This window comes from Pangasianodon hypophthalmus, chromosome 14 (genome assembly GCF_027358585.1).
Source record: "Pangasianodon hypophthalmus isolate fPanHyp1 chromosome 14, fPanHyp1.pri, whole genome shotgun sequence".
In the NCBI taxonomy this organism is placed as follows: Eukaryota; Metazoa; Chordata; class Actinopteri; order Siluriformes; family Pangasiidae; genus Pangasianodon; species Pangasianodon hypophthalmus.
The window spans coordinates 16,980,103-16,996,955 of NC_069723.1; the positions used below are offsets into that span (position 1 = coordinate 16,980,103).

General features: G+C 38.2%; 1 protein-coding gene across 3 annotated transcripts in view; it reads left to right on the forward strand.

The window, feature by feature from the left end:
- Positions 1 to 16,079, forward strand: part of crppa (CDP-L-ribitol pyrophosphorylase A) — a 32,461-nt gene extending 16,382 nt beyond the window's left edge. For 2 of the 3 annotated variants that reach the window (XM_053239556.1, XM_026935124.3), the window contains one exon: positions 14,324 to 16,079. In XM_053239556.1, the coding sequence (XP_053095531.1) occupies positions 14,324 to 14,428 (105 nt within the window). In that variant the 3' untranslated portion in view covers positions 14,429 to 16,079. The remainder of the gene's footprint in view (positions 1 to 14,323) is intronic. The other variant, XM_053239555.1, reaches the window with a different exon arrangement.
- Positions 16,080 to 16,853: the final 774 nt, after the last annotated feature.

Below are 16,853 nucleotides of genomic sequence, written 5' to 3' on the forward strand. Positions count from 1 at the left end.
TGTCATGGAGCTAGAGAAATGCTTTTGAGTGAGACTATTAACCCTCAAGTGCTTGAATTATATCCTCTTTTAATCGTTGACTTATTTTTATTATTATTATTATTATTTTTTGCCATTTTTGGTCTTTATATTCAATCATTCACCCATGGCATGACAGTGCCTCCTGTGAATGTATTTAAAATCATTAAAATCTACAGATCACAAGCCACAGCTCTTCATGAAGGCCATGGGAAAAGGAACTGCCAACAAATGCACATCTAAAACACATCCAGTGCTATAGCTTCACACCACCTGATCAGTGAGTTTGATGATTTTTGAGCTGATCAATGATTCCAACAGTGACAGGAAACGTCACCAGATCCTTATAGCTCAGGGTCCCGGTGACTCGTCACTCGCTGAAAAGGGTTGTCATGATGATATATGGGCACACTAATCCCCTCAGTGAGAGCCCTGGTGTTTACTCTCCCTCTGCTTCCTTCTCCTCAAAGAGCACAGCGAAGGAATCCTAAACCTGAGAGGAGATTAGCCACCACTCCTTAAAAAAGAGAAAGAGTGAATGAGGGGGGAAACTCTAAAGAGCCATTCTCTTAGTGTTTCTGATCCACCAGTAAATGGCAGGTTGTGAAATTGGACACTTGGAAAGTGGGGTCTTTTCTCAGGAATGTGATGTATTTTGTGTTTGCCAGTGTATTCTCACGGGAACGCTTACACCGTCTGTACTGTATATACTGTATACATATGTACATTTCTAAGACATCCTGCATAGACACCATCTGTAATGTCTGCCCGTGGAGCACATTACAAATCACATGGAAGCGCTAAGCTCCAAATGTATTTACTACATAGCAACATACAGTATGTATAAAAAATGTAATAGTGTCAATTTTGAAATATTTACATACACAGGTAACAAATTAAAGGAAAAATCCACCCTGAACGACTTGACATCTTCCAGGGATTCTAAGAGTTATTATTTTCTTTTTAAATTTAAACTTCTTTCATTGACATGTTGGTCTATTTTCACTTTCGGTCAGCGTTTCCTACAGTAACCACAATTGTGTTCGACTACCTGTTCAACTAGATAAGGTTCCAAAGCTTCACCTTCCTTTCATGCTAATACCGCATTCATTGCTATTGCAATCATCAACTCATAGATCACAAACTAGTCGAGCTCAGTCTCTGCCATAACTCGGTGCAGCTGCATCACATAGCAGCATTGCATTCTGGACCCTTGAGTCCAATGTTTGTTGTTTCCACTACTTCAGTGTTGGATTTCTCATTAATATGACCATTACCATCGCTGAAGAGTGAAAAGAAGCTCTTGCTCTTTTCTGTTTAGGAGCTGACATCGAAACCTGACCATCATCCCTTTTGTGTGATCGGTGAAGATTTTCTCCTATTAAACGACGTTGTAACTTCATGATGGTCACTGAATGTTTGATGAGGATGAAAATGATGTAAATCATATGCTATTGCCTTCACAGTCACTAGATCTCAACCGAAATAAAAACATCTGTGGGGGATTTTGGAGAGACCTGTTAGATGGCGCTCTCCACCTCCAACATCAAAACACCAGTTGAGGGAATAACTTTTGGAAAGAACGGTGTTTATCCCTCAAGTACAGTTCCAGAAGCTGTTCTGTTCTGGTGGCTTATACTGGCCCCACACCTTACTAATACACTTTATGTTGTTTTTCACTTTAAATATTTATATAAATATTTTTGCATATATAAATTTATACTGACACATTTGTCAAACAAGTTTCTTTGTAAAGTGACTTACAAACGAGGAAGAATACAGTCCAAAAAAAAGCACAAAGCTGAGTTTAAGTTTTTGCCCAACAGTGACAGTTAACCAGTTCTTAAAAACAGTTAATACTCAAAAACTTTCCAACATAATTAATTAATTAATTAATTAATTATTATTATCAAATATTATCCAGTAACTACAGTGAAATTTATAGTAAGGGTAGGATGTAGTATTCCAGACCCACCAATGAGCTTTGAGTCTAAATAAAGATCTGGAAAAAAAAATCTCATAAAAAAAAAAATCTCAATACGGCAAACAAATTGTTGTGCGCTAATTAAACATCTAAAATAATAAAGAATGGCTCATTTAAAAACAAACAGAAGGATGCATCATACTAATTTGTGGTGTTCTGTTTATAGCTTCAGAAGAAGCATTGCCTCTAACTTTCAGATTTCTCTAGTATTTGTTTTATGTCCTACTGGCCATCCTCTGTTCCCAAAATATTCCTCCTTTTGTATTTGTGCCTACTTGTTGCACATTTGTTTTCCATCAGTTGGGAAAGCTAGCTAAACCTCCTTGTTTTCTCTGTTTGAGGCTGATATATCCATGTTGACAGTCTCAGAATTGGCCTCCCGTTTCCTGATGTGTTAACCTGGTGTTAAAGGAAAAAAAGCCACAGGAGGTCACAGAAATCCATGGCAACTCGTGCTGCATATAGCGCAGAGTCTTTTTTTATGCCTTGGAGCGCCAGATGTGCACTGGCATGCGCAAATGTGTGTCTGCGGGGAAAAATGTTACTCGCTGAGCTGCTGTTTACCCAGCTTTGATTTGGCAGATTACAGAAAACCATTGATGCTCATCAAGCAACTTTCATGAATACTTGTGCTGAGACTCAAAATAAGACAACATTCTGACAAACAAATAGTATGTTATTATGGAAGACAGGTCCTTACCAGGTCCTCCGAATATGGATTGTAAACAGTAAATCGGTAAAAGAACTGATTGTGATGTGTTTGTTCCCTAAGCCTTTGCTCAGAGAACACTTGGTTTAAATTTGTGGGGACCACCCAGTCTGGTGCTTTGCGTGTCCACTTCTTGGTCAGCAATGAATTAAGATTTTCAGCATTTTTAATAGGAGACGTGCTTTTGGATCTTTTGAAAGGGTTTTGCTTTCACTCTACACTGACACACAACTGACAAACTATCAGGGACATTACACATGAAGCGGAGTCACCACCCCAAAGTTGATTATTTTCCTATAACAGCATGTCCCAAAGTGTTTTATTCCCCTTATTATCCATGTTGCAGTTTGCCAAGGATTACACATTTTTATTTATTAAAGAATGACATATACTTTTTTAAATAAGTTTATAGGTAGTTATCTTTTATTATCACATATTATCACTTACTTTAAAACAGTTGTAAGCAGTCATTTTCTCACCAGCCTCTTTTTTTTGCACTCTTTTAAAAAAAAAAGACACACACAGCTTGTCATGTTACAGAGCAGTGGGAGTCTCCTTGCAATAAACGTCACCATATCACACGATTTTTTAAATAACACTTTTTAAAAATCTGTTCATTATTAACCTTCTTAGCTTTATATGTCTCTGTGAATTAACCATTACTACAGAAAAGGTAACATATTGGAAACAAAGCATTAATATAAACCTGTGATTTGAATTACAGCCAGCACTATTGTCAGAACTGTGCTGTCATAGAAAAGTAATTAACATTAATACTTATTGACCAATCAGATTTGTGAATTCAACAGCATTGTGGTATAATGGTATAAAAGAAAATAATAGTAAAATGTATGGAGATAGAACAATGAGGAAAGTCAAGTCTGTCAAATGGGTCTTAGGAGATTAGTGGGCAATGGTGGCCCAGTGGTTAAGTCTCTTGTTGAGTTTAAATCCCAACACGACCAAACTGCCACTGCTGGGTTCTTGAGCAAGGCCCTTAACCCTCAACTACTTGAGTATATCCTGTTTTAATTTAAATCCTGTTTTAAATAAATTTGGTTAAAAGTGTAAGTTTATGTAAGTAAATATATGTAAATGCTTAATTTTTTTTTCTATAACAACAGTTCAGGCAGTTCTATAGTAACAACTTACACAGATGGACAGATTTTTTTTAAAAAATGTGTAATTGTTAATATGATGACATTTTCTGTGAGATGATTATTTATAATTTTTTGGAAGGAGTCTCCAGTGTCAGCACATTGAAACAGTCACAGGTAAAGCTGTAACAGCAAAGTGTCCATAACATGACAAGCTGCATTTTTTTTGTCTTATTAACTTCAAAAAAGAGGAAAAAAAGGGAGGCTGGTGAGGGGACAACTGTTTGTAGCTGCTATGATGTAAGTGATAACAGGAACTAACGTGTTTTGTTTATTTTGTTATTCCACAACATTAAATGTAACTATCCGACTCTAAATGAATAAAAAGTATGAGGTGGTGTTCTTTGAATAAAAACATTGTAATCGTTGGCAAATTTCTGTGGTATAATTGGGATAAAACACTTGAGGACATGCTGTTATTGGAAATAATCAACTTCAGGGTAGTAACAATAGCTATGTTTTCCACCCAAGGATTTAGCATATTGAAATGTTTACCAATATAGCTGATGGAAACGCAAATTATTGATAAAAATTTCAAAAGTGTCGACGAAATCTTTTTTCGTTTAACTTTAGCACATAAATTCTATGTTGATACTTCAAATGTTGTGAAAAAAATAGTTTGGAAACAGTTTTTGTCGAGAAAAATGTCACATCACAGAATTTATTCATCCGTCAGAGGAAGAACAGGGATGTGCGTGCCATCCAATGCACCATAAACCTGTGGCACAAGATGTGCCAAGGAATTACGGAATGCAATTTCACTGGCCTCCGCTATCGGCAGCCTGATATATCACTGCATTAATTTTTCTTTAATAGTTGTGCACACAGCATATACACATCGATGGATGGTCTTTTCACTAACCCTGACAGTTTCCCCCGCTACTCTGTACATGGCGCAGGTTTCCAGCTTGAACAGGGCAATGGCGATCCACCTTTGGGTCAGAACCAGTGGTCGGTGGCGACCTGCGATGGGCGCAACATCGTGACCAATTAATTGGCACGGCATCTCAAACGTGGGCCGTGACATTCTAAAATGTTGCTGCCAGAGACTTTCTGTGAAGTGTCTCTCCACCACTACCTCCCACAAGGCCCTATTGCGTGGTCTCTCCCAGACACATGGGCTTCGTTACATAAGGGCAGTTACTTGGAGCCCTATCAGACGAGCAACTGCTCCGTTCTGATGTGGTCTTCTGATATTTCATACAATTGCAATTATTTGTGAAATTAAAATGACAGCAAGCTGGCCAATTTCAATTAGCTAATTGTCTCAATACTCTCCATTTTATAAAGATTTGAGGATATGTGGGATTCAAAATGTGCACAATTTGCGATATACACAAAATTATGGATGGAAACGGCTCAAGGGCAGATTTGTTTTGTGACACATCAAAACTTTTTAGGATGACGTTATCACGCACACCATTTTATAGGTAAAAGGCCAACTGGATGGAAACAAGGGGAGACGGCAAATTTCACAAACTTTTTTTTATGCATTTTCACTTTGTCGATAACAGAAAAGAGCAAAAAGTGGATGGAAACATGGCTAATAACTCCACTTTGCAACTTGTTAATTACTTTTCCATAACATTCATAAACCCGTCGTGTTTTATCTACTCATTTTTTACTTTGTTTGTTTTATGTAGTCCATACGTCTAGTAGTTTAATTTGCCAAGGGTGGACTTAAACTGATATTTCTATAAATTCTTGTACCTTACTGTACGGCTTTTCAATTTTTCAGCAGATTACTCAACAGGCTCTTAACATAATTAGCCCTTAACCTATTAGTTCACCCTGTATTAGGTATTATATTGGTCATGTGTATCATGTCTACTCTGTTTTGACTCTCACATTTTACAGAGAGTAATTCCCATCGGACATCCTCTTTCTTACACTCTGACCTCTGGTTGTCTGTTAAAACGCAGTTGTTTAGTCTGCGTTGTAGGCTTGTTTTGACATCCGTGTAAAAACATGAACTGTATACTTTTCTGAGGTGTGGGTGCTCCTGTTTTGCTGTTACATGCAACACCATACAAGATGGTCTTTCGGCACTTCTTGAAACGTTTTGTCACTTACGGAAGTGATATGCATGACCCTGTTGAACCTTAATGTGATATTTATAGCCAGTGGTCCATTGAGATTCCGAGCTGCGGAAGTTTTGTGTTTCTATGTGGGCTTGGGGATGTCATAACACATATTTCCTCCTTTCCTTCAGACCTGTGAATGTAAGAGAGCATTGTAGTCATTATTGTTTGCAGGTGTGTCTGTCGCCAAGCCACGTACAAACACAGTAATCACTCACTTGTTCAAATAGAAATGCATTCACTCGTAATGCAACCAAAGCTTCCTGTATTTTCTTTGCTCTGGTGCTATGTGTGTGTCCGATTATGATTAAGGTGCTCTTTAGAAGAAAGAAGAGGATATAGACCCAGACAGCACAGACAGAGCTTTGTGGAATCGTGTTTAGTTAGACGGGGAAAACTCTATAGATAACCACATTCTTTTCAAACTCAAAGCGGAAACTTGCTTTATCGCTTTTTTTTTTTCTTGAACCTTAGTTTATCTGAGCTACTCTTAAATCAACATTGTGCAGTGCAGAGCTTCAATAGAAATGCTGGCGAGGTTGAGGAGAAGCGCTCAAAAGGAGAAATGCGCAGTCAAACAAAACAGGATCCCTCTCTATGAGGTGAGTGGGATTAGGCATGACAGGGTCTTCATAAGATATTTGGCGTAGGTCCACGCATTTTCCTTTCCACAGAAAAAACTGTTTTGTGGGGAGGAAATTAAATATGTGCAAATTAAAGTGAGTAAAGTGTACAGTGAGACAAGTTATTTAATCTTTCTGTTCCCTAAGCAGTGACCCGAGGCTAGATTCTAACTTGGAAGGTGCTGTAAAAAACTTGCTGATAATGTATGAAGTCAAATTAATCAAAACCACTATGACAACACTGCTTTTTTTGTTCCATGGCAAAAGGCTCTTGTTTCAGTTTTATGACAAAAATATAGTGAGTCCCTAGCGGCTGGAATCAATCAAAACCACGTTTGACAAAACAACTTGATTTAAGATTCGTTGTCATTTTCTATTCACCAACACATCAAATAAGAGCTCCAACCCTGCGTGACCCTGCTGCAGCCTGATTTGAGCTCATCCATAATGAAAATAGCCATCTTCACATGAGAGGACACTTCACCGAGGACGACACTGGGATTTAGGCCCGTATCAAATCTCTAGAGCTGATGGTATATGAGCTGGAGATTTCTGTCATGGTCTTCCCCTCCAGCTACTGCCCACTGAATGGAGGCTGGAGATGGAAAGGGGGGTCAGTCTGTACCCAGAGCTATCATAATACCCTAAAAGAAATGCACTGTCAGAGCAAGAAACGCAATACTGCTTAGGCAGAGACAGGACTGCTTTTAAGTCTATTGTGTTGGGCTTTCGTTCTCATGACATAGCTTAGAAGTACGAAGCGCTATATGGCTTTATGATGATGTTTTGCACAGTTTCTCTTGCAAATGATTCTTTTAGAATTCATATGTTCTCAGTTTTTACCTCCGGCTGATTTGAATGATCACACTTGCACATTCGTAATAATCTGTACAACTTAATTTGTATTTCTTAATACAATTTGTACAATTTGTATTGTACTCTGTATTACTTAATTTCAATCACAACCATTAAGGTTATGGTAAAGGGCAATGTCAGCATTTGTAACTTTATTTCTTCTGAAATGGAAACGACATCCAACTGCTGCCTTCGCTCATTCAAACTGGCGCACATTATTCACGAGTTCCATTTTGCTAGAGTTTTCGTTCACTAACATTGATCTGACTCATTTGAAGTTCAGATTCTATTTTGTAATGTTGGAATTTCTCAAGACATTAGTCTGGAAATCATAAATCGTGAATCATTATATGATCATTCTCGAAAGCTCTTGAGTACTGAGTTTCCAAATACAGCATAAAAAAAGATTTCAGCATGCATAAAGGATGTAATAATAATCTAAATAACAATTTTCCTGCAAGCCATTGTTTTTCATGCTTCTTTTGAGGTGGTGCCCTCTTGTGGTAGCTTGGAAACATTACTCAAACACACTTGTAATCCAGTCATGAGTGATTTAGCAATTTGAATCAGAGACATAGTGCTCAACTTATTAAGTAGTGTCTCTGTTTTTTCTCATCCATAGAGCTGGCGTCTGCACTTGCGTTTCTATTTCTTTCCCATTTTTCCACTAAAGGTGATGTTAGGAGGTTTTAGAATCAGGCCAGGGAGTGGTGCAAATTGTCAGTGTTAAGTTCCTAATTGCTGAGGCTCCATCTTCAAAGCGAGCGCTGGTGCGAGGCAGCGGTGGGTCGCTGGCTGCTGATGGAAAGGTTGATTGCAGCTCTGGAATTTCCAAGGACAGTTAGGCAATGGCTTCTCACTGTGTGGTCTGGCTGGCATAAGGGCCATCCGTTTTTCTTCAGCAAATTTTCCTTTCTCAAACAAAACCAGCCTAATGTGTGTCACTGCCTTTTGGTTATTGATTGAAACAATGCCAGTGTGATTTTTCAACTGAACTTGAAGGCAAGATATCAGAAATTGCAGGTGTGTCACAGAATCTTTCTTTCTTAGTGCCTTCTTTTAAACATGAGAAATGTCCAAGATCAGTAGGAATTTTAACTTAGAAGTTATGTATTTTAAAAAACTTACACTGGGAAAATGTTAAATGCATAGAGTCCACCAAATAAGTGGCAAATCTAAAATCAATCTTTTGACTGACCTTTTCACAATCATGTAAGTAACAGTAAGATAAAATAGATAAAAAAGCAATATGAGCTAATTAACATGCATCAAGTAGTTAACTTTCTCTACTACAGTTGTAGTTCATTCATTCACTTTTCTTCTGCAGTGCCAACAGTCTGAGAAGTTCTGTCCAGACTTCTCTGTTCCAAGCTACAGATTCCAGCTCCTCCTGGGGGATCCCTAGACATTCCTAAGCCAACTGGGAGATCTCTCCCATGGGTTCTTGGTCTGCCCTGGGGTCTTTTTCAGCCAAGAGGAGCATGCCTGAAACAGTTCTACCGATCAGGGGGTATCTTTATAAGGTGCCCAAACCACCTCAAATGGCCTGGGAAGGAAACATTTTCTGTTGGCTGTATTTTTTGACCTGATTCTTTTGGTCACTACCCATAGCTCGTGACCATAGGTGAGAATGGGGGTGTAGATTGACTGGCAAACAGAGAGCTTAGTCTGCAATCTGAGCCCCTGCTTCACCACCACAGACCGGTACAGCAACTGTAACACTGTTGCCACTGACCCGATTCGCTGATCAATCTCATGATTTCTTTTTCTATCACCTGTGAATAAGATCCCAAGATACTTAAACTCCTATGCCTGGGGCAAGGTCGAACCCTTCATCTTAAGGCAGCCTCCCACTATTTTTGGGAGAGAACCATGGCTTCAGACACATATAGACTGGATTAGCATACTCCCCTGGCCCCTCACAAAGCTGTGCAATTCCCCTATAAAAGTGTGATTCCTCTATGATTGGAATAAACCCTCTGGTCCCCATTTTTAAAAATAGCGACCACCATGCTATTTTTCCAGTCCAGGGGTACTGCCCCAGATCTCCATGCAACACTGAATAGGCATGTTAACCAAACAAATCCATCCTTGTCCAGTGCCTTCAACATCTCCAGCTGAAACCTATCTTCCCCTGTAACCTTGCACTATGGAGGTTTCACAGAAATGAACTCCAAACACCAGAGATTTCTGACACTTTCTCCTGAAGTTCCTCAAAGTGCCCCTTCCATGTCTCAACAATGCCCCCCAGTAGAGGTCAATACTTTCCTGCATGTGAACCACCGTGATCCTGACCAGGATAAATTGGTTACTGAAGATGGATGGATGAATGAATGAATGAATGAATATTATCCATAGTTATCTTCAACAGATCTCACATGGAGACACATTTTTTTTTTACATGAAGACCCGCTTCCCAGAATCTGCGGTGGCCACATTTATCAAATTTATCATCTTTAACAACAGCAAGTTTCTACATCTTGGTAAAGCAGTTCCCAGGCTTATTCATTTTATTCCACCAGCAGCAAAATGGGCTAATTTCAGTAATGTGCCGAGCAATAACACAATCAATCAGTTTTTTTTTTAAATGTATTTTTCTCTCAAGTGTACAGTGCATTTGCTTTGTTTCGACAATTAGATTTTATCAAGCTCCCCAGACATATGTAAGAGCAGTGAAAATATTGAGCAGTACACCTTTAGGCTTGACTAATATAATGATAATTAAGCATTATTTAGTTTTGATCCCTTACTAAAGTTATGGGTCTGAACTCCCAGCTGAATCAACCTGCACTATAAGAGGACATGTGCCCCAGCTTGGAGCTGCATGGAACACCAGTGAATGTTTTATCCATTTTATAAAAAGCTGGAAAAGACACCAGGCATCAGTGGAAAGTTCTCTCATTACAAGTGACATGTTATTACGTCTGTTAGATGGAGACTTTAAGAGGAATTAAGATTGTGCATATTGCATTCCCTCGTTTCTTTAAGTGTGAGCCATAACAATAGATAGAGCAGAGCTCATTAGCCGGATTTCTGCCGCTTCCCCTGGACTGCTGTCAGTTCACAGTGGAAACGTAGTGAAGCGTTAGAGTATTGGGTGCTTCACACATCACTTCTTTTCCAACTCTGACTGATTTATGGGGCACTGAATTCTCAGTGCTGGGTCATTTCAGATTGGAGTGTTTTTCACCACTAGCACGTTTCTCTGACTCCTGTGGGGTTCGAGTTTTCTTTTATAATGTAGTAAGGCTTTATGAGAGAACCAGTGTAGAAATCCCATTTCTGTTATTTACCAGAGAATAACATGAGATCATTTGATCATTGTGAAAAGTACACCTTTAACTTGGCAGTGGATAGACATAAAATATTGGCAGGACAGATATACTTTACTTTAAGATCCTCTGGCTCGCTCTTAACAGCTTTTTTATATTTTATATTTTACTTTTTACTTGACTGTGATGGCTTGGTTAGTTTAGAGCAGAATTACAGTAATACTGTTAAAGGAACTGGGCATTTTGAAGGTCAAGTTATTACTTTTTGTTTTCATTTAATTAATAAATTGTCTTGGGCCTCCCATTGAACCTATCCTTAACAAATTCACTGGAAAACTAAGGCAAGAAGGTAAAGTCATTCAAAAAGGCAACTTCGAGTCAGATCCAGGAAATTCTTACTTACTCTGACCTTTTCTCATGATATATGATTCATATTCCACCATCAATATTCCTCAGTGGAAACCGTTCAATATAGGATCTTATGCAGGCGTTGAATCTTTGATCCTCCTTGGTGATCTTTTGCTGGCTTTCATGACTTGACTTATTTTCATTTTTTTTAATTTTCATTTTGCCAGTGTTGATGTCAGCCCAATAACAAAACCAACCACATGAACAGTTTTGTGTTTAGCTGTGGTTCATTTTTGCAACATTATAGACAGGACTGAAAAACAGTTGCGGGTGGGCGGAAAATGTTGAACTATGCAGATATGACAGAAATTTGCAATGCCCTACTAAGAAAAATTTCTGTAAATCAAATTTTCCTCCATATATATTCGATGTATGGAATTGTCTTGAGCTGAAAATTTCAAACAGTTATAGCTGTCAGGTATAGAGACTGTTTTGAGGTAAGATGGCTTAGAGTGTATTGAGTTTTTCTGTTGACTGCACACAGATGTGGTGGCTTCTTAGCCAATGCTTTTTAAAAATAATTAAGTAAAAATATAGAGACTGTTACATTGCAAGGAAAAACAGGAAACCTTTTGGACATTTTTTATATCATTGCCAAAAATAAAATTTAAACAGTGTTGCATTGCATGAGAAATGCTGGGATTAGATTTAGGATTTCAGCTCGTGATTTGATGTGCTTAGAGAAAGCAATACTTTAATCAATGAGCGAGTAGTGAATCATCTGCAAGCTCACAAACAGACCCTCTCGTGGAAAGTCTGGGTCATGAGGCATGGATTTTAGGACATGGAGAAAATCTGCTGTAGGTGCATTTGCTACTCATTTAGTTCCCATTGTTGGTTTTAGAGACAATAGAGATCAAACCCATCAATTTATGTGGTTATCTGAGTGACTGAACAACTTCAGAACCACAATGTATGGGTAGTAGACCTATGGCATGATGTCCTATCTTATTTGCAAAGTGATGGTGTGGCTGCAAGTTTTCATCTTTTTTTTTTTTTATCAGTCTTGGTCTTCAACTTGGTCTTCAACACCATTTTGAGATTAAGCATGTCAAGAAGAAATATTCGAGGCAGGATTAAATAATATTCAGTATATGCGATGTGGAAAGAAAACACCAAAACTCATAACTAAATGTTGACCAACAACTTGCTGACTTTTTGACAAGGCTTCAAACATGATGTGCTTAAACGATTTCTTAGAAAAGGATAATAACTATGGCTAATGAGTCAACACCTACACAGGAATTTAAATACTCGTTTGAGGCAGTAATAATACATTTACATAGCTAGCTCACCATGCTTTATTACATTACGTTAGCTACAGTGGCGACTGGTGGTTAACGTGCTCATTCTAACACGTTATCGGTTCTACAGTAATTCACAGGGACCTGTATGGCAGACACTCCACAAAATCTAAGACTAATAATAAACACACCAAGTACCCACCAAGTCCTGTACCAAGACAGCTAAAAGGACTGCTTTTTTGCTCCCTGAGCTTTAAATTAAAACTTTGGGTGTTGCTCTGCCGTCTTGTTTAATTTCCAGTCTCTCTTCATAAGTATGAGCATCAAAAGACTTTTCTGAAATCAGGTCAACATTAGCAGTGTCTGCCATTTTGTTCCAAAAAGTAGATAAGCTGCTAGCTAAAGAAGAAAGTGACAGGTAGCTAGCTGGTGGGACTCAAAATGGCGCGTTAAAAGCCTGTTGTCCAATGAGCTTAAATCTTACGTCCCACTTAAAAAGTGAGTACATGAACACCTGACACACACTAACAAATGCATGGGCTTCACTGTGTGTCTGTTAGCCTTTTGTCAGGGTTTCAAAGGAGAATTTGATTCAGGCTGCGCTAACTGCCGAAAAGAGTTTGAGTTAAATGATTGAACAGTGCAATATTGCAGTGAGATCATTTGATTTGCTAAATTATTGAGTTACACCAAGATTGATGAATTTTAGGGAAAGCCGGGTTTCCCGTGTACTCATAAAGCAATTGCCTGTGGTTAGCTACCATTGTTAGGCTAGTCAGTAAAGATTCTGGGCAACCAAAACATGAGACAGGGCAGCACACTAGAGCTTTCACTTGTCTGGTGGATTGGTTAATACATTTATGATTAGTCCACCCCTGATCTATGGATAAGATTTTAGACCCCTGCCCTAGCAGATTGGCAATAAGCTTGGCAAGCAATATGTTATGCTTTAAATGTGTAAGTCGTTTCAGATATGTAGCTATTTGTTATATTCAAACATTAGAGTTACTACGTGCTGTTTGGAATTAATGCTTCGACATTCTTTGAAATCGAAACATTAGTGTCAGAAGTGGGCTTACCAGCATGAACCACATGAGACGTCACACAATTGGAATTCATTAAAAATAAACTACAGCAGGGTGATACAGTTTATTCCTGAGTGGAAGTGACTTGAAAGTACGCTTTCCCTTTGAGTTCAACCGAATAGAAAAAGTATATTACGTGGAAAACCCAATATTTTATCCAAATGGAATTTCCATTTGATTTCTGCATTTTCGTTTTGATTTCATTTCCACACGGTAAAGCAATTCAGGTGACAAATTAGGAGCGGGATTGACGTTATTTGTTGCATGCCAATTAGCAGCTGGTGCAGAGCACGAAAAGGGACTCATTAAAATCACATGTGCCACATGAAATAACACTAAGACAAAAGACAAACGCAAACACCAAGAGACTATAAGAGGAGGATAAGCATTTTCAAGAGCTCGTCTGACTCAAATAATAAAAGCTCTTTTGGTGTCTTTGATGTGTGGGTTCCTCTTTGCTGCCTAATATCATGGTCTGTAAATTGTTAAGAATTCTGAGGAGCTATCGCAGTGGACATCTTCTCAGTGAAGGCACTGGTTAAACTAAATATTAAACATGTGTGTTACAGTAATGAACCTGCCCAGATTATGTAATAAAGTACATTCCCCATCATTTTAACTGCTTTCTCACAGTGATGGGGTGGGTCCACTGACTCATTCAGGCTTTGTGCAAGAATCTATGGTTATCTGTGCACTTTTTGTGTTTTGTTGCTTGGTTTTTGTGTCTTTTATATTCGTGACTTTCTTGTCCTGAACGGAACTACAAAATGTGGTTTATGCTCTCTGTTTACACCCCATTTATCCTTTGCTGAAGGGCTGTTAGTTATGACACCTGTGTAACCTTTTGTAATATGTGTGTGTGTGTGTGTGTGTGTGTGTTCCTTCAGGTCCCTGAGCTCTGGGAGAGGTCTGTAGCAAGACTATCAGAGATCACAGAATCTCTTATCAGAGACAGAAACCCGGTTCTTACTGGACAGATGCTACGAGCCTGAGACACCAGGGTCAGCCACACACACACACACACACACACACACACACACGTACACACACACGTACACACACACACACACACACACACACACATTTGTAATTCCCTTTGTGGGGTTTTTCCAGCGAAATATGTGTTAGTGTAGCTAAACAATGAAACAATGCTATGCCTACACCTACACACAACCCCCACCTTAACCTCAGTAACCCAAAGGAAATCTTTGGCACTTTTATTTATTTGAATAAAAGCTGCAGTTTCTGTTAAAAAAAAAAAAAAATCCTTATGGGGACCAGCCAGATGTCCCCACATGGGCAAACCTGTCACTTATACATTTGGTCCCCATAAAAATATATAAAAAACAAAACAAAACAAAAAAACAGCCCACACACACACACACACACACACAGCACCACCTCAGCCATGGACTAAATCCACTGTACTGTCAAGACTTTATAGCCTGATGTGTAAGCTGTTTAATTAAAAAGAAAAAAAAATACATATGTTTAAACTGGCATTTGTCTTTTTTTGACACTTCTTAATGTTTAGGCTAGAGTTTAACTGCTGAATCACATTAATGCATTGTTTATAACTTTATGTATACTATGGCTGTCTTAGCTCTGGACTCAATTGCACTTTCACATGCTTGCTTAATATTCGTGACAAAAACTTGTATTTTCCGCCTGAACAGAACTGTATGGGTGTGTCGGATCACGTTATGATTGACGATGTTGTTTCCCCAGGCAACCTAGACAACCCAACAACAGTGACAGAAAAGTGAGGGATGACAAAATATAAGGTTATAAACTTTTGTGTTCACGCAAGTCAAAAACCGCGCCAGGTGCATTTTGGTCTGCATCCAGCTAGTTTAACAAGCTACCGTGATTAGCAGAGGAATTTATTGATAGCGTCACTTCGGTGCAGAAGTAATGTGGCTGGTGCTTCTTGTTTAAAATGAACTTTTGACTGTCACATCTAACTGCCTGCTATTACCCTGATGGCAGGTACAGGATAATTAGGCACCCAGGTACAGGTCTGCCCTTTTATAGAACACATCTAGATTAACAAACATAGATATCTGATTAGCTTGCTGTAGTGGACAGTTTGTCTTCCTTTTACAGCTTAAAAAATTGTGAGGCCAGAACTACTTGCATGTTACTAAAAAATAATAAAATGCTAAATATTAAATAATAAAAATGCCAAAATCCTTACTCAGTTAGAAGTACCTTTACTGTACAGTACTTTACTGGTACTGTAACTACTTGAGTAAGAAAGTAGAAAGCTACTTAAGTAGTTTTTTTTTCACTAGATATTCTTACTCAGGTGCTTACAGTACTTGGAGGATGATATTTACTTTCACTGCATTACTTGTTACACAGAATCAGATTTACATTCTTCAGAACAAGCCGCAGGGATGATAATGATGATGATGATGATGATAAACAGATGCAAAAATCACAAACTAATGTATCCACATATGTATTACATAGCACAACATTCTCTGTACTGATTGCTAACTAGTCCAGTGTTTCTCAACCAGGGGTCCCCTTGTGGTCCATGGCATAAGTACAGGGGGGGTCCGTGGAATTGTTTCTAAAAATGTTTAAATATGTAAAGTGGTATTTTTGTTAAATATTTCAAAATATACTTTAAATACATTTTTGGCTCATTGACTCATGTCGTTATTAGTGCATGGTTTGCAGTGTGTCCAACGCTGATAATTCTGAGTGTTAATCAAGTTACATGTAATGTTAGCAATAAAATGTTTCTTTACTGTTCACCCCTGGCTGCAAAAACTTCAATTTTATGTTGATGGGCAAAATTAATATATATTTCAATACACAGTCAGAATATGCTAGGGGTTGGTGGCTGAAAAAAGGTTGAGAACCACTAAGCTAGGTGACATGGCCATGATGTTAACAGTGTTATAGACAAGCACTGTCCTAATTTTCTTCAACTATTGCATTACATAAAATTATTAGTATTCAAATGCATTCTAATGATAATGAGTCTATATAACCATTAGAAGGTGTAGAACATCATGAACAGGAAATAATGTCTTTTTTAACATAAACTTTAATATTTCGGGTGCCATTTTATTTACACAATGTGGTACACCATCTTAAACTCATCTTCCTTCTAACATAGTAGAGTTAGGCCAGATCACAAATAACGTTCTATTCACTAGATATGATGTGTGCATGTGCTATTAGAAAAAGGGCTCTTTGTACAGTTAAGGGTTGCTAAAAATTTTTGTTAGTACGAAAAATAAAGAAATACTTTATTATAGGGAGCTACACAGTGCCTTTACAGATTCCCTTCAAGAGGAACAGCCTAAGAAATAAATAGTGTAGTGTAACAAAATGGCACCATTTGGGATTTAACCACAGAGAATTCTGTCGTTAAACATATCGAGTAAGAGTGAAAAGTAT